The following is a 24,324-nucleotide window of genomic DNA, read 5'->3' as shown; positions in this document are numbered from 1 at the left end:
GCCCCATTTTATGTCCTGACTTACTCAGGGAAAGCCTTCATTTCAGTCCTGCCGTACTTCAGTGGGTTTTCTGTTCTTATTGCATTATGTACATGGAGCTCCATGGAATCTGGTCACCCTATCAATGAGTCACAACCTCAGCACAGCTTTGTCCATAGACTTCACACCAGTGGTAGCTCCTGGGTGGGAAACATATCTGTCATATCTGCAGTTGTGTGCACAAAGAAATATATATGTCAGATTTAACTGAGCAGCTAAACAGTACAGTAGTGCCTGGGTAGGTTAGAAAATATAAAATAATATAATTCTTAATTGTTTTCTGTGGTCTCACTTTAGTCGTTCAAAGCCACTCAAAGATTAGCATTTAAAATACAATTTAAAGCATATTAATTGGATTCAGAATGATTCGTTTTAATTTGATGATACACACAAACGTTTGGGTCTCATTCACGACACGTGTACGATCAGATTTGATTGTTAACTGTGCTTACTAATGATTCTGTGATGGATTTTGGAATTCTTTCTTTTTTTCTTCATCTGTTGGGCAACACATGTAAATGCAGAAGATTTTTTCTATTTCGAATGCTTTATAATTCATGCAGTGTCGTTTTATGTAAGTTTTTGATAAAATGGATTGATGGTGATTGATAATCGTATATAACGGCCCACAAGTGCACAGCGAAACCCAACACTTATGAATGGCGTATTTGTGGACTGCTTGGCTAATGGTGCCTTGGGGAAGAAAGCACGCCTTTAGGGACTATGAGGCATTGATATGTTTGCGGAGAGAAATGAATGGGTAATGTTTGCACACTGCCCTAAAGCGGCTCGCCTTTTATGGGTTCACTAGGGTGTTTTCTTATGCAAATCAGCATGAACAGGCGCACGCACATTCAGTTTTATGAACAATTGCCATTAATCCTCTGATACACCTGGGGTACGCACAAAATCGAACACCTGCGTATTTTTCATGAATCCCACGTTGGATTTTCTGTACTAACTTTTATTAAGAAGAATTTAAGAAAAGTTTTGTGAATGAGGCTCATTGTTTTGAAACACTTAGTAAGTTCTCAGTTCTCAGTTCTCAGTTCCTTTGTCCAGTGGCAATGCCTTGTATTGTCTCTGCTCTCAGTGGAAGTGTAGCACAGTGGGTAAGGAACTAGACTTGTAACCGAAAGGTCGTAGGTTCGATTCCCGGGTAGGACACTGCCGTTGTACCCTTGAGCAAGGTACTTAACCGAAATTGCTTCAGTATATATCCAGCTGTATAAGTGGATACAATGTAAAATGCTATGTAAAAAAAGTTGTGTAAGTCGCTCTGGATAAGAGCATCTGCTAAATGCCTGTAATGTAATGTAATGGAAGATTCATGGAGATATAACTTAATGTAACTTAATGGTAATAAAAACATGTTTGTATTCTTAATGAGCTCATATTATGTATATTCTTTTTCCAGGTCACCATTGTGATAAAATACTTCTTCCAGTTCGGCTTCTTCCCCTTCAACCAAAATATAGAGTTTGACAAGTCAAAGCCTTTCCACCCTCCTAATATCATTGGAGTTGAGAAGAAGGAAGGCTATGTGCACTATGACCTGGTTCAGCTCCTAGCTCTCTTCTTCCACAGATCCATCTTAAAGGTACTTCCTCACAATACACATTGCTTTTATTCTGAAGTATTTAATATATGAGTTTAAAAACTACTCATATTATTGTATGATTTATGTTTTTATGTACATGGTTTTTTTTTACATGTAGAAAAAAGTTCTTGCATCGAAAAGCTAATGTTGCTGAAGTAAATCAGTTGAAGTGTTCTGCACACCGTCCCTGTAATGGTTTATATAACAGATTTCAACTACACACAAATTTTTGCTTATTCTTCCTTGTAACATAACATCTGATGATGGAAAGTACCAATTGCCGTACTCTGATTGGCCTTTTTAATTTCCACTTTCCTCACATCTCCGGCCGCCGATCCAGTGCCACGGCCTGTGGAACAAGGACGACCGCAGAGCGACGGAGAAGGTGCCCCTGCACGGCGGCGAGCCGGAGGAGGAGGAGGAGGCGCAGGCTGCAGGAGAGGGGAGGGGGTCTGCGGACAGCTCCCTCAAGTCCGTCAACCTGGAAACCTCGCTGGAGTCGGTGCACGTGCGCTTCCCCGAGCAGCGCAGGCTCGTGCGTAGGAAGAGCTCTGCCACGGGCTCCCACATGTCCCACCGCTCCTTCCACTCCAAGAGAGGTACGGGCGGGGCCGGGGGGTCATTGGAGCACTGTGGAGGCGGATTTGGGAGGGAAGGGGCATCCGTACATGTTGATGGATTGAGAAAGCCGTTACATTCCAGCTTAGCTAACAATCTGTAGCATAATGAGAGCCCGTTAATGGATTTTTTAAAAACCCTGTGCAGTCAAAATAGTCATTTTTCTAATTGTTGTATTATACATAAATGAAAGTTTTTTTTGTTTTTTTTTTGTTTTTTTTTCTTTTGTGAATGGAACATTTTTATACTGCCTAACACAGAAGGATTTTGTATTGGTCAGTTTGAGACCATATTTATTGCATATTTAGTATATAATTTAATTGTCTGGCAATTTAGTGGGCTGCCATAATATTAACATAGCGTGAAAATGCTTTACCTCTGGAGTAAATCCTAAAGATCACTATTTAAAAATCACTTATCAATTCTGTTGCCATGTGCGGTGGGTATGGCTTTTGGTAGCAGACATTTCCATGATTCCCACAGGCAGTACAAGCACACGGAACAGCCACAGGAGGGCGAGCAGTGTGTTCAGTGTCCACCAGAAGAGCCGTAAGGAGCTGCTCCTGGAAAAACTGAGGGAGCAGCTGATCAAAGCCAAAGCCTTCACTGTGAAAAAGTGAGTGTGTCCTGGCTCTAGTGAGCTATACATTTTATACTGGCTCCAGTAATTATGATTGATATATAGTTAACTTCACCTTATGTGTTTAAACGTTTGACTTTCCAACTACGTATTGTACTTTAGAATCCAAAGCATTTAATCACCAAGTAATGGCTTATTTTCTTTATTTTTATTGGCTTTGTCTTTGCATGTGCAGAAACATGACCATGTATTTAATGTTCATTTTTGCTTCTTTGTACAAGAACCCTTGAGATATACCTCCCCATCCGTCAGTTCTTCTACAACCTGATTCACCCAGAATACAGTGCTGTGACAGACGTCTATGTACTCATGTTCCTGGCGGACACCGTAGACTTCATTATTATTGTGTTTGGCTTTTGGGCTTTTGGGGTACGTTTTTACATTTCATTTTCTGTGATTCAGTGCAAATTATTCCTGTATTTTTTTTTTCAGAAACGCTTAAAATGTTTGTCGTAAGGTAGTTAATGACATGATTATAAAATAATGATTGTGTTAGTACCTATCGTCTGGATAAAATTAATGTAGTATTATTATTAATATGGTATTGACTCTAGTAAGTCACATTTGGGAAGTAATTTTGTACCAGCTTACCACAAGTCTAAAATGTAATATTTTGTTTCTGTTAATTGATGGGTGGATGTGAATGAATAACTTATGAAATACAGTATCCTAATTTTAATTATTTTAATTCAGCTTTGTGAAAAAAAAGTGCATTTCACAAACATTTCCAAATTATAGTGAGCTATTTCCTTTTCCCTGTTTGCCCCAGAAACATTCAGCAGCTGCTGACATCACATCCTCTCTGTCAGAGGACCAGGTGCCTGAGGCCTTTCTGGTCATGGTCCTCATCCAGTTTGGCACTATGGTGGTGGACCGGGCCTTGTACCTAAGGAAAACAGTCATGGGCAAGGTCATCTTCCAGGTCATCCTAGTGTTTGGAATACATTTCTGGATGTTTTTCATCCTACCAGGGGTCACAGAGAGGTACCGATGCACTCAGATTTCATGCATTATGTTAACTCTTCTATTGCATCATTATCTTCACTTAATTGTAACTCTGTTAAGAATCTACCAGTCAGCAATATGAAACCACTCCTGCATCCTACAAGCGCACACTTTTCTATTTTGTGTCGAAAAATATTGTTTGTCATTTTAATTGACGACATGTTCATAACAGCATATGTTTCCATCCCCAGACGCTTTAGTCAGAACACTGTGGCGCAGCTCTGGTACTTTGTGAAGTGCATATACTTTGGACTGTCAGCCTATCAGATCCGCTGTGGTTACCCCACCCGAGTGCTGGGTAACTTTCTCACCAAGAGCTACAATTATGTCAACCTCTTCCTCTTCCAAGGGTGAGTGACACGGTTATGAAACTATAAACATGCAGAACAAAAAATATCTGTATAGCTGTATCAAAATAAATGTATCACTGTAAAAATCTAAGAAATATTTTTGCTGAACTTATGAATAACATCTTACATGATTTTTAATTTGGCCACATAAACATCAAAGAAATGGGCGTAAAGAATTAGAGGAGAGCAAACCCTACAATTTCACCGGAGCCAGAGCCCTGATTTTTTACACCTCTATGGCAATGTGTACCTGCATTTAGCTTGTGGGCCCTCACAATTGTGGGCAGTATAGTATGGGACACTTTGCTTAATGTTCCTCTTTCTTTGCGGTGTATGAGATGGCATGTGACAGGTGCTGTGATTTGGGCCCTCTTACCTTTTCGTGAGGTCTCAGAATCCTTAAAATCACCACTTCCCACTATATTTTGAGATAACGCTAGGGGTAAGGCCCAACTATAATAAAATATGCGAAACAGAACTGAATGCCTCACTGCTGCTCACATGTTGCTTCTGTTATTCCATCCACTTGGATGGAAATGGCTGCAGTTATTTGAGTTTGATTCGTCCCTCCAGTAAATGCAATGTCCTGTCTGCGACCCAGGTTCCGCCTGGTGCCTTTCCTGACGGAGCTGCGAGCCGTCATGGACTGGGTCTGGACCGACACCACCCTGAGCCTCTCCAGCTGGATCTGTGTGGAGGACATCTACGCGCACATCTTTGTTCTCAAGTGCTGGAGGGAGTCGGAGAAGGTGAGGGACGACTGAGACAGACGGTCAGTGGCTAAACCGGCCACACTGTCTCTCTTTCCCTTCCACCAATCCGCTCTCTTCCAAAGCGCTGTGCTTTGTGGTCTGACCAATAGAGAGAGGTTTTTAAGTGTTTGGAGGCATTCTGGGTTTCGAGGAAGGCTGACCGGTCTGTACTGGCACGCAATGAAAATGTCAGAGCAAACTTTCATTTAATAGTCACATTTACAAAAGCGAACAGGAATTAACACTACCATTTTCCAGAAAAGTGATAAAATTCAGATGTGGCAGCATGACATCAGGCAAACCATTTCCATTATTTTTTTAAGTAAGAATAATGGTGTAGAAGAAGCTGGAGTGAGCATGTGTGAACTGCGTGTGCCCTGTTTCCAGAGATACCCCCAGCCTCGGGGGCAGAAGAAGAAGAAGGTGGTGAAGTACGGGATGGGGGGCATGATCGTGATGCTGCTCATCTGCATCGTCTGGTTCCCCCTGCTCTTCATGTCCCTGGTCAAGTCTGTCGCCGGGGTGGTCAACAAGCCTCTGGACGTCTCTGTCACCATCACTCTGGAGGGGTTCCAGGTACGCCTGTCCTCTCACTGTCCGACTGGACATCAGAGGTGTAAACGTCTTGCAAATAGCAGAACATTATGTGTATATTTATGTGTATTGTAGAGTGATGTATTTTATGAGCAATTCAGCATTTTTAATGTAATGTTTGATGGATGATCATTACATTTGTATATACTTTACTATTACTGACTGTGAACATTTGGTTAGCCAGGCTCATGCACAGTATGAATTGCTTTAGAACGGTTTAAGTGCCTTAATCACTTCCTGATTGTGTTTCTGCAGCCTATCTTCACCATGAGCGCCCAGCAGAATCAGCTTAAGGAAATGAGTGAATTAGAGTTCACTGATTTTGTGAATTCACATAAAATAACTCCGGTAGGTTAATCGGTATTACTGCTCAAAAAACTGTGAAGACTCATACATTGAGGAGTTAGCACATCACCAAGTTACTCTAATAAATGTAAGAAAAAATGAGTGGGATTGCTTTGTAATTTGGCTTGTCTAGTTTTTATATTCATAAAAGATTATTTGTAACCAATATTTTGATATCAATAATTTGCTATCCAGATAGATTTTTAGAAATTGTGCTTTTACGTATGTATAGACAGTATATGCTCTTTGTATGTAAGTCACTTGGTTTTGTGTATGCCCCCCCCCCCCCAAAAAAAACGGTACTAACAGAGCATTAATTATGCTGAACATCCATGTTGTTAGAATTCATAAGCATGTGGTTCTTATGGTGATAGATTTAAAAGGGGTTTTTTTTCCTGTCTCCAGGGTGCATTGCAGTTTCTGGAGGCCTACTCATCTGAAGATGTGACTGTAGCAGAACTGGAGGGCAGTTCGAATTCCCTATGGACAATCAGTCCACCCAGCAGGAAGAACCTGATGAAGGTGTTGAAAGATGAGATCACTTTTCCTGTCACCGTTACCTGGACCATTCAGAGGTACAACCAAACCATCCTATATTCATATATTCATTTTGAATACAGTGTTTGGCTTCATGTTTTGGAAACCTTAATTTCTAACATCAGGTGCAAGCCTGTGACCTAGAATGCAGATACACAATGAAACCATACTCATGTTTACTGGCACCTGGGCTATAAGATGTGATTCCATTATGCAAGTTGACTGATTGTGATCACAAGATGAAGAAAAAAACGTTACCCTTGTGTTGCCTTTTGGTATTTTCAATGTTTTCACATTTTTTCTCTCCATCAACAGGAACCTGAGTTTAGGAGCTAAAGCTGAGTTTGCAACAGACAAGCACATAGCCTATCTAGACACAAAAACAAGAGTGGAGCTTATAAAACTGTTAAATGGGACCAGGCGTGATGCTGTGTGAGTATACTGATTAAACTCTGTTTCAGGTGCCTTTTTTCCAGGTGGTAAGGTGTCTGTCTGAAGTGCCCCTCTTCTTCTCTTTCACAGGGTAATAGAACACGCCTTCCCCTGCTTCATTCGAGCTCCCAGTGACTCCAATGCCAAACCCATTGAACAGCTTTATAAAGGTAATGGCAAAGATGCAAATGTTTGGTTTGTGTGGGACAAGAACTTTAGGTATTCTTTGTACAAGTGGTATCAGCTTGGACAATCGAAAACATGCGCAGTTATCTGCCCTCTAGGAGTTTGATTATCACAGCTTAAGTTGTGTCTTGGAAAAAAAATGTGGTTAATTCATTCACATGAGTTACCAATGAACAGGTGTTACTGTGGTGACAGACCTATTTTGGTCTATGTCATGAAAACGGAAGTGTATATCTAAGGACTTTCAGTTACTACATTCATAAAAATGTTTGGCAGAGATTAAAACTAATTGCAATTAATTTACACAACAATGTATTTTTTGTGTTTTCCATAATTTAGGGCTTACCATAGACAAATGCACTGATTGGTAGTTCTTGCCTAACTTGCACGCTTATGATTGATGTCAGTGTGTTAAATCATTTAAATATCATTAAATAAAACTTCGAAAGTAGATTCATGAATGTAATGACTGATAATCTGTCAATTGATAACTCAAATACCCTAAAACTAAACTAAACTAAAACAAAAAAAATACCCTCCTTAAGCATTAAGCTAATAATGTGTTTTGAACTCATTGTTGCCGAAACATCAGGTCATGCACATGTGGTGAAGTTCTATGAATCACCTGTTCAATGATATTGAGTGTCAGGCATGATCTAGTGTCAGGTTTTATCTTATTGATGCATTCTGTTTCAGATGAAAAGTATAAGAACATCACGCTGGCCCTGGAGAGAACCCACAACATGACAGGGGAGATGCAGGAGTGGTGGATCGTGGACCAGCCCGTCAAGTGTAAGAATGAGAAGAAGCAGAAGGCTGGCCTGGAGCTGTTTGTGTTCAGTGATAAAGTCAGCCCACCCAGCCTGGGCTTTCTGGCAGGATATGGGTATGTGGAGATTACATCCTTGTACCAGTGTGAGTGTTACAGGCTAGAATAAAAGATTAGGAAAATACAAACAGTATGTGGCACATTCAAGCTATTGCATTTGTTTTACTTTTTAATTTGTTGATTAAATTGTTGTTTATTCCTTGGAGACCAGGTGACATGTCTCTGCAATAATTACTTTTTGACATTAGAAGTAAAATGATCATTAGATGTTGCCACCCATCAGTCTCTGACACTGAAAGCTATGAGATCGCCGGTACAACAGGAACTGAATTCGGTCAATATTTGTCGTTTGACTCACAAATAACAGCAGGCGTTCTTTTCTTTCTGCTCAGATTGGTGAGATCGTTTTTATGGTTGCTGCGCTAGCCAAACTGTTTTCTGAAGTGATGAAAAACACCTTTGTGTTCATGTAGGAGTCAGTTAAGGATAAATGTTGACTGAATTCCGGCTCATGCGTAATGAGCTTATGTGTGTTCCCTTCTCTCTTCCACTTCCCCCCCCATGCCGCACAGGATCATGGGTCTGTACGCCTCTGTGGTGCTGGTGATCGGGAAGTTCGTGCGCGAGTTCTTCAGCGGGATTTCCCACTCCATAATGTTCGAGGAGCTGCCCTGTGTGGACCGCATCCTCAAGCTCTGCACCGACATCTTCCTGGTGCGGGAGACCGGGGAGCTGGAGTTGGAGGAGGACCTGTACGCCAAGCTCATCTTCCTCTACCGCTCCCCAGAGACTATGATCAAGTGGACCAGGGAGAAGACACAGTGAGGGGCGATGCCTCCAGACCAAGGACGCTGGAAAAACCAACCAATGGAAACAAAAGCACAATCCGCTGGGGCCATGGCCGGGTCTCTTTGCATGATGGCCTGGCGGCAGCAAAACGGATCCCGTTGAACCTCCACTGCCCTCTACAGCACAGACATGACATGACATTTTCTCAACCTTCCTCAAAAATCTGCATTCATTTTTTTCGGGTCTGTATAGGCTGATTAATATGAGCATTTTTTACGGTGTGTCTCCAGGCAGAATGGCGCTGCTGCTCTCCAGTTGCTCAGATCTCTGGCCTTTTTTTCAGTTTGGAATACATGAACCACGGGTTGTGCAATACGCTGCCCCAGGAGGCTGGCTGTAAACTTGAACTGACACCGTTTTTTTTTTTTTTTTTTTTTTTCACGAGATCGTGGAAAGATGCCCTAATGGTGGACTGGTAAAGGGCAGCGACTGACTGAAAGACACTCGCCACTTTTTTTCTCTTTTTTTTAAAGAAAGACAGACGTTTTCTTGAATCCGGAAATGCTTCAGTTCTGCGGCAGAGAAAGAGAGGAGGCCTTTAAGGCACGGAAGACGACCGACATGACTATCTTTACATGCCTTATTTCGTTTGTACAGTCAACTTATCAGTGGGTTAAAAAAGCATATTCTTCTCAGGAAAAGACACTTATCATCTCACCAAGAAGGGGTTTTTCTGCCTTCATTGTATATCTCTGGGGAATATGCCATAAGCATTTCATAAGAGTATGCAATTATCTTATGTGCATTGTCAGGAGCAGACCTCCCATTCTATCTGAGCCCAAGGGAAGCCCTCTCACAGTCAGAGCAAGGGGCTAATGCAGGTACAGAACCATCTCTAGAGTGACTACAGTACACCTAGGGGAAGGTCCTGTGGCTTATGAATTATGTTTTTCATCTTGGAATGCTCTTTTTTACTTTTCATCTAAAGTAAGAAAAAAACAGAAGAAAAAAAGAAATAAAAATCTAACAAAACAAAAAACACTACATTCACAGTGCTGAATTGTGAATGAAAAAAAAAAGATAAACAGCTTATCGAGGTCACACCTTAAGCAAAATGTGAGCAAAGGCAGTCCGAACTATGCATTAGAAAACTTAGCATGAAAAAAAATAAATTATTGCGATCATTTTCATTGTGTACACATTTTTGGGAAAAAAGAAGCATAAATCTGACTGTACAGCAGCTGTATAATTACTGGACATGTGGTGGAGATTTGGCTCAGCGAACAGAAAATAAAGCACATGTTGGAAAGCCAATTGTTTTTCATCCACCTTTTTAATGTCTGTTGAATTGAAGATGTAGGGATGAAATTCAATGCAGCGGATTGAGGTGTAATGCAGAAGCCATCCAGAGCAGTGGATTATTAGTCTGTTGCCAGCATCAGTCAAGTCACTGACCAGCTGACCGCACACCTTATAGCTGACCAGTGATAAAAATTGATGATGTCTCTTGATTCACTCCTAACCGCTTAGACTGTTCATGCATGAATGAAACAATTTAAGGTCAACTACGAACATATGACTGTAACATTGTAGTTAGGAGCACATATGTACTGTATTTTACCTACTGCTTGTTCTCCACAATAATACATGCACTGCTCCAAATCGTTCCCAGTGAATGTTTCTGACATTGTAAGCACTGGAATGAAGCTTAAAGTTATATGCCGGCCTGGCAGCATTGAAGGTATCATTATCTACACTGCTAACTCACTGTCAGGTGCCACGGATTGCTGCTAAGTGGCAGTTTGAGACTAGACTACCATTCCAAAGGCTATGACAGTTGATTTATAGTGTACGTTACTGAAATTATCGGTTCTAAAATGACTATGCAGCCACTCCATAAATCTTTTTGAAAAAAGGGATAGCCAATAGGGAAAGGAGTAAATAAGGCACCACTGACAGATCACCTGCCTCATTCTGTCCAACTGTGAGCTCTTCAATTCTCTTTAATTCAAAGTTTTGCACACAAATACTAAACCACTGTGGGGCATCCATTGTGGCCGAGAGGTTATTTGTCATGTAATGGACAGTTGACTTTTTCTTGTATTTTTCCATTTTCACAACATAATTTAGGCTCTAATGGATATTTTAAAGTTGTTTTGTATGCAATACAGCACTCATGTCAGATGTGTGACTTCTAATGGGAGCTGTTCCATGTCACTAGCAGGTATGTACCCACTTGTTCAATTTTACCATCACAATCCAAATCTCACTTTGACTGAATACTTAAAAAGGCAAATAAATTATATATTAAATAGTTCACTTCAGGATCCCAATGCTAAATATAGCTGACATACATTGCAATGAACTTTGCTTCGAAGGGGCATTTCAAACAATATTCAATCCCAAAAATATCAGTTGGTTGATAACACACAAAACTTCATACACACATGGTTGTGCAAAAATAAGCAATTTAATAAAAGCACGGTTGACACACGCATTGAGGTATCTGGGCATACCACAGCAGCCCTCCTTTGTAAAAGGCACATTCTGAAGGAAGTCCCCATCACTGGTGTGTAAAAGCCTCAGGGTACTGGATTTATGTTGCCATGCTGCACAGTGGCTAGATGAGCTTCTTGCGCTTTGGGCTGCTACTGGGAGAGTGGCTGTCTTCCAAGGGTCCGTCCATGTCTGGACCCGGGGGGGACACCAGCTGTAGGAGGGGGTCGTCTGTCGCCCGCCCGAAGAGAGCCAACAGCAGGGCAACCCCATACCCTGTAGCTCGCTCTCCCTAAGGAAACACACCATTTGGATCAGTCCGCAGACCACTTGGAATTAGATACGCCACCCCCTCCCTTTTTGGCTTGTTGACCTACTCTTATCACTTCAACATCAAGTCATTAAGCCATATTAAGCCAAAGGACTATGTTTATCTTCCCCAAGGACCACAGACGGCCCCGCCCCTGCCTCCCCACTCCCCCACCCCCCGCACCTCCACAAAGCTGGGCGTTCACTCACACTGTATGCAGGGAAGACCATGTCCACGTGAATCCACGCCCCTGACCAGTCGAACCCGAGCTGAGCCCCGACAAACAGGCCCCCGCAGGAACACGGGGCCTTACTGCGATCCTGCCCCACGCGACAAAAGCATTAGTCAAGAATCGGCTGCTATATAATCCTTCACACAGCAATTCCGCGCATTTCTGCAGGCATTGTAAATGAAGATAAGCAGGGCAGAGGGGAGGGGAGGATGCATAAGGACACCTGGGTCAGGGCCTTGGGCTGGAATCAGGTCTATGGCTATGAAGGAAACCCACTCACAAAATTCTTCATGTCAGCCATAGCAGAGGAGAACTCACTGAAGTGCAGCTCGGGGGAGAAGACCAGCGGCTGGACGAGGTCGCCGCTGCTGCGGCCCGCGGCCACGCATGCCCTCTCCCACTCCTCGCGATTGGTCAGCAGCCCCGCGTGGTACCTGCCCGTCGCGATACCCTGGAACACATCACATGACACTCTCTTCACGCCGCCTTAGCCAGCTTCAAGGTCAACCGGTTTAAAAGACCACAGGAAACCATCAGTTCAGCTTGAGCAAATGTATCCAGTAAAAAAGAAAGGAACTAAATTAAAGGAAACATTTAGAATATTTTCACTGAATTTCTGAACAGGGACAATTCTGGGACTCAATTACACACACAAAATACTCGGGAAAGAAAACAGACAATCAGTTTTAAAACTAACAACACGGTAGTTTTTTAAAGAGCGAACGAGACTAATTTAAAGAGAATAATGAGGACTACAAGTTTGGCAAACTCGAGCTGCAGTGTAGATGTTACCTGTGCACCTGTGAGAGTGGCCATGTCCAAGATAATATCGGCTTTGAGGTCTCTGCTGGCGTAAGCCACCCCGTCAGCCAGAAGGAGACGCCCCCCTGCGTCCGTGCTCCGGATTTCTACGGTCCTGAGGTACATACATGTTCAGGGGCACCACTGTGGAAAACTACTGAACTCCTGAACGTCAGGAGAGGTGAGTCCCTGCATTTATGAATTCCTGCACAATTTCTTATTGCAAGCAGAAGTAAAATGGTGCATAGCTTAACTCAAACTAATCATCATTATGCAATAGAAGGATGTTCAAGTGATTTTTCAAAAATACATTGAAAGGTCACAATGCTTGTGTGAATCTTCAAATCTGGCAAATGTTAAACTGTACACCACAACCAGAACCAAAGGAGGACTGTCAGGAGTCACAACAGTAAACGCTGCCACACAGAGGTTCTATGTTTCACGTAATTATTCATACTCACTTTCCTGAGTACAACCGAAGAATGTCGTCGGGTCTAGTTGCCTTCGGACCGACTGAATTTTCAGCCAGGCAGAAAATGGCATGAAGATTTTCTTTGAAACCCTAAAAAAAAAAACACCCAAAAGAAAAAAAAAAAAAAAAAAGTTGAGTTGTGCCTTGAGTTGTACGTGTCACTCATACGGGTGCTCACACAAAGACAACACATATATGGACATGAGGCATATGCAGCATATGCAGACAGCTGTTTTGGCGAGTGGCTGACCTGTAGGACTGCTGCTCTGAAGGCCCCGAGTACAGCAGCAGCTCCAGCACAGTATCGCTTCATCCCCGGCATTGCAGTCTACAAATGCAACACCGTAAACAGCTGGAAACAGCATGGCTGCTGCCTTACTGACACATCAATGAGAACACATGCTTGTGAATTAATGAAAGAACAACATGTCTTATGTTACATGATGCTCAGCCAAAATAGGCTAATGTGACACATTCGTCATTGCTGTATTTACACATCTTTACCGACATAATTTTCGTCAACAGTCTTATGCATACAGATAGTCATGTATGCAAGCTGACCGCTAAGTAAACTATAGCTCAGGTAAGCACCGTTCTACATACACAGGTGTTTTCCCTTCTACACCAATCGAATGCGAGGGTGCTTATATTAGTTACTTAGGTACTCTTACTTTCCCCTTGATCAGCAGGCCACCCGTGTCGTACACAATGCCCTTCCCAACCCAGGCAATGGTTTGTGTGGCAGTGGACGGAGTGTAACTGAGAATTGCCAGGGCAGGGGGTGTTGCTGCTGCACTGCCCACTCTGTAGATACCTGTGAAATACACATGCGCCAGGTCTCACTGACATGGTGCCAGAGCTTAGCTAAGTAATACGCACATTTCAATAGTGGCAATATAGCAGAACTGCTGCCCTCACATTAATAGGTCAAGACCTGCGAAGTGCTGATAAAGATCACCCTTTTTAGAGATTGTACAGCCCTGCTGAGAGATACATGTTGAGGGTAACTTCCTGCTTTTGCAGATACTCAGACAGTAAATAGATGGATAGTCACTTATTTGTCTTCTCGGGTATTTCCACAATACTGCATATAGCCAATCTTAGAGCAGAGAAAGCACTTTGTCCTCACTGAGGGAAGAGCCGATTCAAGGCCAAAATTATCGCTAAAGAAGCAAAATCACAAGAAGCAGGTACAACCTCCCTGAAATTTGGCAGTTGCAATCCTGCTGGTTTGAGTTACCTCCAAATCCTCTCTTGCGGAGCTCCTCTCCCCGAAAGATGACTGGAGTGATTCTCAGCTCCGATCCAACCGCTCTGACCTCCTGTCATACAGCAACACAATGTCAGCATTTTACAGCACTGCCCAGTCATATATCCTGTCTCTGCAAAATGCAATCTGCAAAGGTGTCTGGCAAGTTGGTGTGTGATCTGAATGTGCAATTCTGCTTTGTGTAAGTGATGTCCTTGGCTTTTTCTGAACTTTTTTAACAATACCAGAATTCAGCTTGAGTGTCTTCTGAATCTGAATTTAAGAGATGGAGATATCAAACCATTTAGACTTCCCCCCTAAGGAACTTCCGATAAATTATATGTGCCATCTAAATGGTGTTAAATATTTCATCTTTATTTCCTGTTACAGGGCAGTAGTGACTACATTTGACATTTCCTGTGCCTTTTCGATCGCGCCTTCATTTTTGACCACCACTGAAGTGTACCATTGCATGACAAAGCCTACCTGAAGAAACTGTTCAGTATCCATCTCACTGCAGGGGGAATCAACAATTCGGGCAGCCAATCTGATACTCTCTGCAACCCTGGATAAGCACTGCACATTAAACAATAATACATTTGAAACAGATCAATGAAGTTCAGACTTTCATTAAAGTGGCTGCCAAATAAATATAGTACCTCCTGCTTCTGCAAGACTTTCGTTTAAATGTAATGAATAGAGATGTACACTGTATTTCACCAACCATTTCCTGCAGTACATCACCTCCAGCAATATGGCAAGAGATATCTATGGCACATTTTACAAGACTTATAAGGACAATTTTCCTCAAGTTTTGAGATGCATGTGTACATTCTTGCTAGGTATTGTATACAATATTAATCACTGACCTGAAGCGCTAGTTATTGTAGCTTACATTTCAAGTAATAACGCTTGTCAAAATAATTGTTTCATGTACATCTCAAAACGTGCAAGACTCAAGTAGATCTGATATATGTGAGATACATGTGTTGTGAAAATGGATGGACCCAGATCCACACCGAGCCCTAGTGAAGATAAACGCAACGTCGTTTCAACTCCAATTCTGAACTGTCACATTATCATGATGAACAACTGATGTACAGACAGCCACAGTTGCACTAGGCTATAAAGGAGATTGGCAAGAAACATCACTCAAGATGGAGAGTGGAGGAACTTGCCATTAGTGTAGCTGTATCGAGTGGTTCCTTGTTTGGCTCCACACAAACAAACTCAGCTGTGACCCTGTAACCGCTGTCGAGTGCGATGTGACCAGAAAGCCGGGAGAAGAGAGGGAAGGCTCTAGCGATCGCACATGCCAAGGCAAAAACGGATGTCTTCTCACACACAACCTGGAACAAACCGGCATAACAGACACTGATATTTATTTATCTCTTATGATCATGGCTCAATACTTTTCCCTGCTCCTGTCCTTATCTTTTGGGATGTCTACAAAAACTAAACTTGCATATAAATTTGAACAAGGTAGTTGTGGTAAGTGAATGCATGAGCAGGTGTCTGTCTGAGCTTACCACAATGTGACCATTCCGTTTTCCAGAGAAGCATGTTTGGACCAATCGTGTGAGTGAATGGGCTGAAGAGGGCGTGTTATGTCGGCTGACTTTGGAAGGCAAGGCAGCCACTGTCACCAAGTTTAACCAGAGGGGACATTTGTCTGTTGGGTTTGGTTTCAAAGAATTTAGGGCGGTTTTCCAAGTCTGTAAAAACAAAACACAGTAACTACAACCATACATTCTGTGTTAATTCGGTCACCATTTCAACATACAAGTACTCTAGAAGCATTTATGTACAGAAGTCAAAATAAACACATTCTAAGAAATTTTCTAACGGGTTTTCAACAAAAATATAAATTTGCTGCTGCTGTAAACCATGCAAATTATAATGTCAGCTGATACCAAGAAAGTTAGCTTTTTCCAGTATTTTTTCAGTCTTTATGTGTGTCAGCTTAAGGACCAAAGACTGCAAGCCAACTAGCGCCAGTTTACAGAGTTTCATACTGTGCAGTGAATATTCCAAAGTCATCGTCAAAAATAGACATTGGAACGGTCTTGACTAGATCTAACATTAACAGGCCAACTAAAAATATATCCTAGCATGGTCGAGCTAGCTAACTTTATCTATTTAACGACTTCAGCGGTCTTTGCTGCCTGTGCACCGGAAGAAACCATAATAATATACATACAGCTAATACATACAGTATTGTAGCAAATTATCTAACTTAGTCGTCTATCTTGTATAAAGAAAGTGATGCAACTACAGTCAACGTTGAATAACTTGGTTCCCATATTCGCCATCTACTCTATGGTCCATAATCGGTACCAACTGAAGATACAGTGACTGTCACTTTGACAGCGGCATCTCATTGCACTTACCTCATTGTCGACACGAGGCAGAAGTACGTCTCTCACATCGCTCCAGGCCAGACTCTGGAGATGACTAAGTTGACCGACAATAAGCACAGTTCTGTCTGCCTGGTCACTGCCACTGTCGCCTTGACAGAAAACGAGATCAACTGCAGCCATCTTCTCCCGGCCACATTCCTGATATCCCCGTTTCCAGTTCCTCGGCTGAGCACGACGAAAAATCACTGGCTGATCAGAAAAACAAACAAGCCATACTTCCGGGATGCAACGGTTTTCTTGGCTTTTCTCCACCTAGAATTTAAAGCGACAGACTGTACATTGAACTATGCAGGACTTTTATCATTTAATTCCGAATATGTAATGCATTTACCAAACTACGTCTCGATTTGAAATGATGCTTTCTGCTACCAGCGACTACGACGAGCTTGTAAAAGCGTCTTTATATTTGGCTCCCCAAAAGGTAACACAGCAAAGCAAAATAGAAACAGTTTAATAGAATATTAAAGCTATCCGCAGCGGAATCGTTCAAGTTATTCGTTCAAGGATTGTGTGCTCAGAAATTAAATCGGACGATTTAAAATACTTAAAAAGGCCCCATACAGAAATTTGTTCTCTCATTTCATGTTGTATTTAGAAACTAGAGTCACAGCCTGCCAGGCTGATATGATATACAGCTAAGTGGTGTCTTCCCACAAGTTAAAGGCGCTGTAAGCACAGAATTAACCTATTACAGGACCATAAATATGTGCCACTGATAATATACACCATTTTGCATCGGCCATCAAAACGGTGAAAATGCATGAGTACACAGCTAAATAACTGGGAGGTCAGGCAGGAAGACAAAAAGGTTGACAGGACTCCCATGACAACAATAACATCTCTTTTTAATGAATAAACTATCCTTCTCATACTACAGTATACAGTTCACCTCAGTGTAAATCGCACCTGTAAATATCTCATATTCAAACAGTTGATATCACTCAATAAATGAATCTGAAGCATTGCATTAAGCCAGTATTTATTCTCTTTGACATTTTATACAGGAACAGTCACCATATGTAAATGCAAGCTTTAAACAGATACCACCACAAAGTAAATAATAAACACTTTAAAATTATTTTAGATACTGTACAGAAAAATGATACACCTTCAACAAAATTACTCTCCACTCTGATCAGCAAATACATCAGAATCCATAAGACATGATATGAGCCATTTTTACACCTGCTCACATCCTCAAAAATAAAAAAGCACATTTGACACAGGAAATACATTTATGAAACCGCAGGCCAAATATATTTTTTGTATGTGTAATTTAAGGCTTTTCCATTGGTTGATACATTAAATGATGCTTTCTGCTACAGGTATAACAGTGAACTGGAAAACCATATAACCTGGGATCCATGATTTAACTGGAAATTATTATTCACATGTTGCATGCCATTTTGGAGCTTTTCATTGTCTACTTATATATACTTTGAAAGGGGTAGAGCACTGAGTGTAACATTTCATTTAAACATCAAATGAAAATCTTAAAACAAACATATTTTCAAATCATTATGATTATCATTCAGGTACTGTACTATACGCTCATGCGTGTCAAAGATGCAAACGAATAATAGTGTTGGGCAGATATGTGCTGGGACAGCTCAGATTATAATCAATTTATAATGCCATTTAGCCATTGAGTCTGGAATAAGCAGAACAGGCAGATTGACGGCCTGTTGCCTGAAATGACAGCACATTACATCATGGGCAAGTACAGAGAGGCGGAGAGCATTTTGGGGGCTGGAGTTAGCAAAGGCCACCCTCATACTCATCCTCCTCTTCGGCACCCTGCGCCCCCCCAGCCGCATCTTGAGGGCTCGTAGGAGATTTTTTCTTCTTTCCACCTCCCGGAACTTTAAGGCTGATTGCCAACTTGGCGTACTGCAAGAACAAACACTGCGTCATGACCACACAGATCACTGCTGCTACTGCTGCTGTACATCATTAAACCCCAAGCAAGTATCGGACAGGTGTTATTCTGCTGATGCTGATCAGTCATTTAGATATTCTTTCTCCCCCACTTACTAACAGTGACAACAGACGGAAGCAGATTGTTACACTGCAGGAAAAGAAGAGCTGTTCAAACACATTTCTCACATTGTTTCATTCTCACATAGTGATCTATATCCTCAAGTCTAAGAAGTATCATTATTTCTTAGATCTCCAAATAAAGTCTAACACACTATCAGTTATAGAAGTTCAATAATGAAGCATCCAGCCAAGTAGAGGCAATTTACAATTTGAACAAAAAATATATGCATAAAACAGTCCTCGGAATAACAATACATTCTAAACACTGATCTAAGGGGTTTTTAGGAGAAAGGGGTGGAAACTGGCATTGAGAGGGGTTTTGTAATGAAACCTCCATACCTGTAAATACTTGAAAAAAATGACTGTGGAATGTTGTGTTCCCTCAGTTGACCAGAGGAGATGGAAAGACCATAGGAAAAGAGGTCTTTGAGACATTTCAGTTCTCCATTATACCCCTGCTAAACTAAGGCACTTCTAACACTACCAAAGAATATTCATCTCAGAATGAGAAAGCAGTCAAACCAAATATGGCTGAAAATGTAAGGAAAATGTATCAAGCTAATGATCAATGGCAGTCAACTCACATCATTGTCCATGTACTTGACTAGAGGCGAGTTACAAACACGATACACTTGTTCCTCATCTTGTTCATCATAACCTTGCAAAAGCTGCTCCAAGGCAATGCAGTCTTCGCTCCCACTGAACCCTGGGATACTGGAGGGAAACAAATTCCATTCACATCCAGCCAATAGCCAAGGTTAATATATCAAAAACAGCTCTGAAAAGAATACAAAATCGCTCTTACCTGTAAGTCTCTCGGACACATTTGTCTGCTGCGACAAAGTCATTTCTATGAAGCTGAACCAGCACTTGTGCAATTGTTTTCTATCAAAAATGAACAAACATAAAGAGTAAGCCCTCAAAATAGAATGGCATTGGTCATAAAGTATCATGGAAAAGCTATGTTACATTCTTTGAATAATTCAATAACATGCAAACTACGGTGGGAAAATGCATAAGGAACACGAGGGTAGACCATTTTTAAAAATATGGCTACTGCAATATAATTATACAATTACAAACAGTATAGGATTCAAATTCTTAACATTCCAAGTTATAAACATTGCAGAGTTCGGAATGACCTTCATTCCTGAAGCATTTGTATCTCATATGTTCAATTCTATATCAAAGAGTAATCCTGTCTGTTCTTGTGCCAACTCCAGCTTCCTTGAAGATACTGGACCCACTGATATGACCAAGCTAACAGATAAACGTTGCAAGCGGATAAAACTTCAATTTTTGCCTCAAATCCTTCCTCTACATTGTGCATGTGCAGGTATGCACCAAATCTTGGGGAAATATAATATGATCAGTCCAGAATCAGATGGATATTATAGTAAACGTGTGCTTATTTGGCAAAAATTTGTAATAAGCACAGGCACATCCTGATCGCAGTTTACCTTGAAGCAGGTGGGATAGTTTTCCATTTCTTTATACATGTTCTTCTCCTTCTGAAGCGACACCGCAGCCTCATCGAACCTGAAAAAAAGCCAACCTGAGTTTTGGGGTAGGGCAGTTGGATTCTGCACACAGGCAAAATAGAGGGGAGGAGGGAAGCAAGGAAGGTGGTGAACAGAGCGGGTTCTAGGCACAGGCGACAAGGGCAGACGCCTAGGGCGGCATCAGCCAAACGAATGGGGAGAGGGAAAACAACACAAAACATCTGTGCATTACGTCTGAAAGTGTATGGCGCCCCCTGGGGGTGGCAGGAAGGCTATGGCCTTGTCCAGTGATGGGCACGTATGCAGGCTTTACCTGTGTTGCCTTACTAGAAGTCTCGAGGCTTTCCCCAGAAGTTCAGCTGCTTGTCGCAGGCGATCCTCGTTCTGACAACACAAACACAAAAACCACACGCACACACAAAAATGTTAGCTTTGATTCATTTAAAGTTCAGAAATTAATTTAACAAATTATCCCTCTTTCAAATAATGCCCACAATGTCATTCTAATCACTTATAACGTTTAAAATAAAATACTACAAGATACTGCATATCTCTAAATGCATAAAGATTTCACTAAAGATGAAAATAGTCAAGCCCAGTAACATCTGAAGCTTAACACTTTGAATCAGTTTAGAAAAAAACATAAAAGAATGATGTTTGTGATCTGTGAGGTGCCTCTTTTCTGACACTTAACTTACCTCAAACACAGATGCAGCCTGCTGGTAAAGATTCACTGCCTTTTCTAGATCTATGGGCTCTATCAGCCTGTGTAGGAGAGGATAAATGAATAGTATAAGGCATCCCATAACAGACATTATTTTATCCATTCAGAAAAGCACAGAAAAATAAAAGTCCAGCCAAAGTAACAACTTTCAAAATGCATGTTTGAAATTCTATACAATGGGAAAATCCATTACAAAAATGGTAATGACTCATTGTGAGCTTGGTATTTAAAACTTGTGCTCATGCATTTCAAGCATAGTCTCAATGAAGTACAGTATGAGCAGCTGACTCCCTTGTGTTAATACAGTAGGAATCAGGTAAATGAGACATTGAATGCAAAATATAAATGAATGAATAAATACATAAATAAATAAATAACTATTAAAACTGCACCAAGTTAACTTTAAGCACCATAAATAAATAAAAATTCACAACTCTTTCTTAAATGTGTGCATAAACAATATGGGGGCATATTATATAATCCAAGACATTTTCAACTTACTTGCCAGCCCTGTCCAGTGCCATTGCAGCTGTGTCAGGTGTGCCATTCTCCACATACATCATACTGGCTTTCTCAATATACTGGATCGCCTCAGGCATCCTCTGCATGTCCTACAGAAAGAAAGCATGTCCACTTCCCTCAGTCTCTGCCACACAGCACAAAGGTGTCAAATGGAGCAAAGCAGTCTATGTCCTGCTCACCAGATGCTTTCCCAAACTGTTTATGACTGCTGTTGTCATAGTCTAATGGGGAGAATTCCCAGGCGTGTAAGACATTGTCAAAAACTGCTGCTCACACTCATTCACTACAATACAATCCATGCAATGGCACTTGACACACTAACTGTGACATGGTTCTAAAATTCCCATATGTTCACCCACAAATTGATAAAAAAAAGCAGTGTTGCTTCACAATTATAAACACATGAGCCAACATGTTAATTACAAAACTCACCTTTAGCATCATACCAGCTTGCTCAAGAGCTCTGCAAAACAAAACAATAGCTTACAAGAGGAACACGCCAACTCGTGGGAAAGCAAGAAAGCCAGTACAGGGTATTAATTTATCATCTGTTTGGGACAACAATAAATATTTAGACTAGAATGAATATACTTACTTAGCAGCATGGAACAGACTGAATGCAAGTTAAGTAAATGGGAGGAAAAAAGTGGCACTAAATTAACACAATTATATCTTAGGAAATCTACTGATTCACAGTCTGAAATTGTACATGAATGTGAAGCAATTGTAAATAATCCTGGCAAATTAAGCCCAATTTCTAAATTTAAATCATGACAAACAATGGTGCAATGACTGTCTCTTTTAAAATTAATAGCAAAACTACATCTGTGCATGCTGTAGACAACCAATACACTGTATTTGGGTAACACAGTTATATTCTATATAAACAGCCATGGTGCAACGGCAGGTTACAAGATTGTGCTTAACTCACAGGCTGCAGGCTAAAATTCCAGCTGTACACTGCTTCTGTACTTTTGGGCAACATAAGTAACCTGAATACTAAGTATTACTCAGGTGTTTCAAGAAAGATACCATGTGTACGCTGTATAAATAACTGTATAAGGGCATCTGCTTATTCATGCCATAATTAAAAAATAGCATATGGTATATACTGCTGCCAGCTGTATTTTTTCCATGTGCAGTTTTCCCTGAAACCGCAACTGATTGGAAGGATACGCTCTGTTTTCTGTGTGAGCCTCTGCTTCCTTCAAGTAGGCATCCTTCGCCTGCTCAAGCTGCTTGGCATTTTTGAAGGCAACAGCTGAGGACAAAAAGAGAGAAAAATATCTGCTGTGTGCAAGTCCACTAGAGAATCATATCAAGTGTACAGAACAATTATATTATTATGTCTCCATATTATTGAGAGACATAAATTAGTTGATGAGTTACCTACTGTATTGGTCTTTAAAATGTACATGCATTTTACTGAAGGTTTCAAAAAAGATCCAGATCATAATAAGCCAATACATAAGATGCTGAGGTAAGAGAATGTGGCAAATACATTACTGGGGAAGGTTTGTAAGGCTGTGGGGCTGAGGTCAGTCACTACGACTTTAAGTTTGAATTGGAAGTCCACACACTAGTGACAAAATATGGTGTCCATAACTTTAGTATTACTATATTAACCCACTCTTACCTGCTTTTGCATACTCTGAAGCAGCACTATCGTAGTCTGGTTTCCACTTCATGAAACTTGTCTTTAAACTACAAAAAACAAATTCACAATTTCACATTTTTGCATTACTAAATGCACCTCCCTGGTTTATGTAAAAATAATCCCGAGTATCGGTACTGTGCAACCAGTAGCTGTATAATGCAGAGATAAATGTCCTCTTTGGACCAAACTATTTAAAACGAGATGTTATGCTTAAAAACATATCAGACATGCGTGAAGGCGGATGGAAAATCGTATGTTCAGGGGTCCTGTCAACAATGTATGTTAACCCACTCAGGCGCATGAGGATGCCCAACACAACACTGAAGATGCGTTTGTTATGATTTTCCACCTGCGGAAATTTAATGATAAAAATTATTTTTACAGTTTCAAAAATATGTCGACATTAGGCCTTATCACATTCATTCTTATTTACTTCATATTTTTCAATGAAGTGATAAATTAGCTATTCAGGAACAAACAGTAGGATATGCACATATTCAGTGTGGGCAATATAGATGATTATTTTCGATTTTTCAGTACAATAAGGGTACTTAGATGATTTACGCGTGCTGCATCGACCTGACACCTTAACAACATTACGAATTCGGCTGGCGTTCCTAACAATCAGACCTCTAACCAGTTCTCTGAACTAGCTTTACCTGCTAGCTAACCAGCAATCAACTGCTACTAGCTGGTATGGACAGTATGCCGTAAATTAACATTACCATTATGAAAACGCCATCTAAACAGAAGCCCTACTAAAACTGCGTTACGTTATGGCCGACGCTCTAGTCACCTATCGAGCTATATTTCAAAATATGCATATATGAATTTGCTATCTTAGCTAGACTAGCTATAAAGGTGTCGAGGTACACCTAGTTTAGCGTTCCCTTACTATTTTTCAGCCTTGGCAATATGCTCGTGTGCTTCGTTTATCTTCTGAGCAGCCATGGTCCGATGGCAGCCCTTTTAACTGATCACAGTAACGATGTAAAAAGCGTATATATCTAAATTAATATCCTGACACAGAAGTTGTTATAATTCCGTAGGTTGCAGATGATTATTCCTGCCCATCGGAAGATCTTCTACTCGTCATATGTTTCGACTACGGGTGCCCACGAAGGCAAATCTCACTAGACGTAAATGGCGTTGGCGTTTTGTGTCTTCTGGCACAGAACCCTAC

At 41.1% G+C, this 24,324-nt stretch overlaps 3 protein-coding genes across 4 annotated transcripts in view; 1 reads left to right on the top strand and 2 right to left on the bottom strand.

The window, feature by feature from the left end:
- Positions 1–10,027, top strand: part of LOC118226433 (piezo-type mechanosensitive ion channel component 2-like) — a 122,302-nt gene extending 112,275 nt beyond the window's left edge. Inside the window, exons 42-55 of the mRNA XM_035416041.1 lie at positions 1,457–1,639; positions 1,980–2,238; positions 2,741–2,873; positions 3,119–3,266; positions 3,667–3,881; positions 4,094–4,252; positions 4,854–5,001; positions 5,392–5,580; positions 5,854–5,946; positions 6,349–6,518; positions 6,796–6,912; positions 7,003–7,082; positions 7,795–7,984; positions 8,500–10,027. Of these exons, the coding sequence (XP_035271932.1) occupies positions 1,457–1,639; positions 1,980–2,238; positions 2,741–2,873; positions 3,119–3,266; positions 3,667–3,881; positions 4,094–4,252; positions 4,854–5,001; positions 5,392–5,580; positions 5,854–5,946; positions 6,349–6,518; positions 6,796–6,912; positions 7,003–7,082; positions 7,795–7,984; positions 8,500–8,752 (2,337 nt within the window). The 3' untranslated portion in view covers positions 8,753–10,027. The remainder of the gene's footprint in view (positions 1–1,456; positions 1,640–1,979; positions 2,239–2,740; positions 2,874–3,118; positions 3,267–3,666; positions 3,882–4,093; positions 4,253–4,853; positions 5,002–5,391; positions 5,581–5,853; positions 5,947–6,348; positions 6,519–6,795; positions 6,913–7,002; positions 7,083–7,794; positions 7,985–8,499) is intronic.
- A 1,140-nt stretch (positions 10,028–11,167) lies between these two features.
- LOC118224578 (probable aminopeptidase NPEPL1) lies at positions 11,168–16,935 on the bottom strand. Of its 2 annotated transcripts, XM_035412105.1 has the most exons (12): positions 16,667–16,934; positions 15,806–15,991; positions 15,455–15,625; positions 14,763–14,852; positions 14,268–14,349; positions 13,699–13,841; positions 13,278–13,355; positions 13,017–13,117; positions 12,547–12,670; positions 12,035–12,205; positions 11,732–11,842; positions 11,168–11,504 (listed from the first exon to the last, which is right to left on the bottom strand). In XM_035412105.1, the coding sequence occupies exons 1-12, from the start codon at positions 16,814–16,816 to the stop codon at positions 11,337–11,339; spliced, it is 1,575 nt and encodes a 524-aa protein (XP_035267996.1). In that variant the 5' UTR covers positions 16,817–16,934; the 3' UTR covers positions 11,168–11,336. The 2 variants fall into 2 exon arrangements, with proteins under 2 accessions (XP_035267996.1, XP_035267997.1); XM_035412106.1 differs by lacking the exon at positions 11,168–11,504 and having other exon boundaries at positions 12,073–12,205; positions 16,667–16,935.
- A 723-nt stretch (positions 16,936–17,658) lies between these two features.
- Positions 17,659–24,291, bottom strand: LOC118224784 (gamma-soluble NSF attachment protein-like). Its single transcript, XM_035412491.1, has 12 exons — positions 24,037–24,291; positions 23,121–23,188; positions 22,661–22,745; positions 22,080–22,097; positions 21,917–21,947; positions 21,464–21,573; positions 20,937–21,003; positions 20,552–20,622; positions 20,197–20,275; positions 19,542–19,621; positions 19,321–19,450; positions 17,659–18,586 (listed from the first exon to the last, which is right to left on the bottom strand). Exons 1-12 carry the CDS (start codon positions 24,090–24,092, stop codon positions 18,452–18,454), a joined length of 930 nt encoding a protein of 309 aa, XP_035268382.1. The 5' UTR covers positions 24,093–24,291; the 3' UTR covers positions 17,659–18,451.
- Between the last annotated feature and the right edge of the window lie 33 nt (positions 24,292–24,324).

Source organism: Anguilla anguilla, chromosome 4 (genome assembly GCF_013347855.1).
Source record: "Anguilla anguilla isolate fAngAng1 chromosome 4, fAngAng1.pri, whole genome shotgun sequence".
Taxonomy (NCBI): Eukaryota; Metazoa; Chordata; class Actinopteri; order Anguilliformes; family Anguillidae; genus Anguilla; species Anguilla anguilla.
This window is presented reverse-complemented; position numbering and strand designations above follow the sequence as displayed.

Coding starts and splice junctions, on each gene's coding strand:
- LOC118224784 (XM_035412491.1), bottom strand. CDS start 24,092: ATGGCTGCTCAGAAGATAAACGAAGCACACGAGCATATTGCCAAGGCT. Junction 22,746..23,120: donor TTCAGAGTATGCAAAAGCAG/GTAAGAGTGGGT, acceptor TTTTGTCCTCAG/CTGTTGCCTTCAAAAATGCC. Junction 19,451..19,541: donor TGTGTCCGAGAGACTTACAG/GTAAGAGCGATT, acceptor GTTTCCCTCCAG/TATCCCAGGGTTCAGTGGGA.
- LOC118224578 (XM_035412105.1), bottom strand. CDS start 16,816: ATGGCTGCAGTTGATCTCGTTTTCTGTCAAGGCGACAGTGGCAGTGAC. Junction 15,626..15,805: donor AACGGAATGGTCACATTGTG/GTAAGCTCAGAC, acceptor GGTTTGTTCCAG/GTTGTGTGTGAGAAGACATC. Junction 13,356..13,698: donor GCCTGCTGATCAAGGGGAAA/GTAAGAGTACCT, acceptor TTGCATTTGTAG/ACTGCAATGCCGGGGATGAA.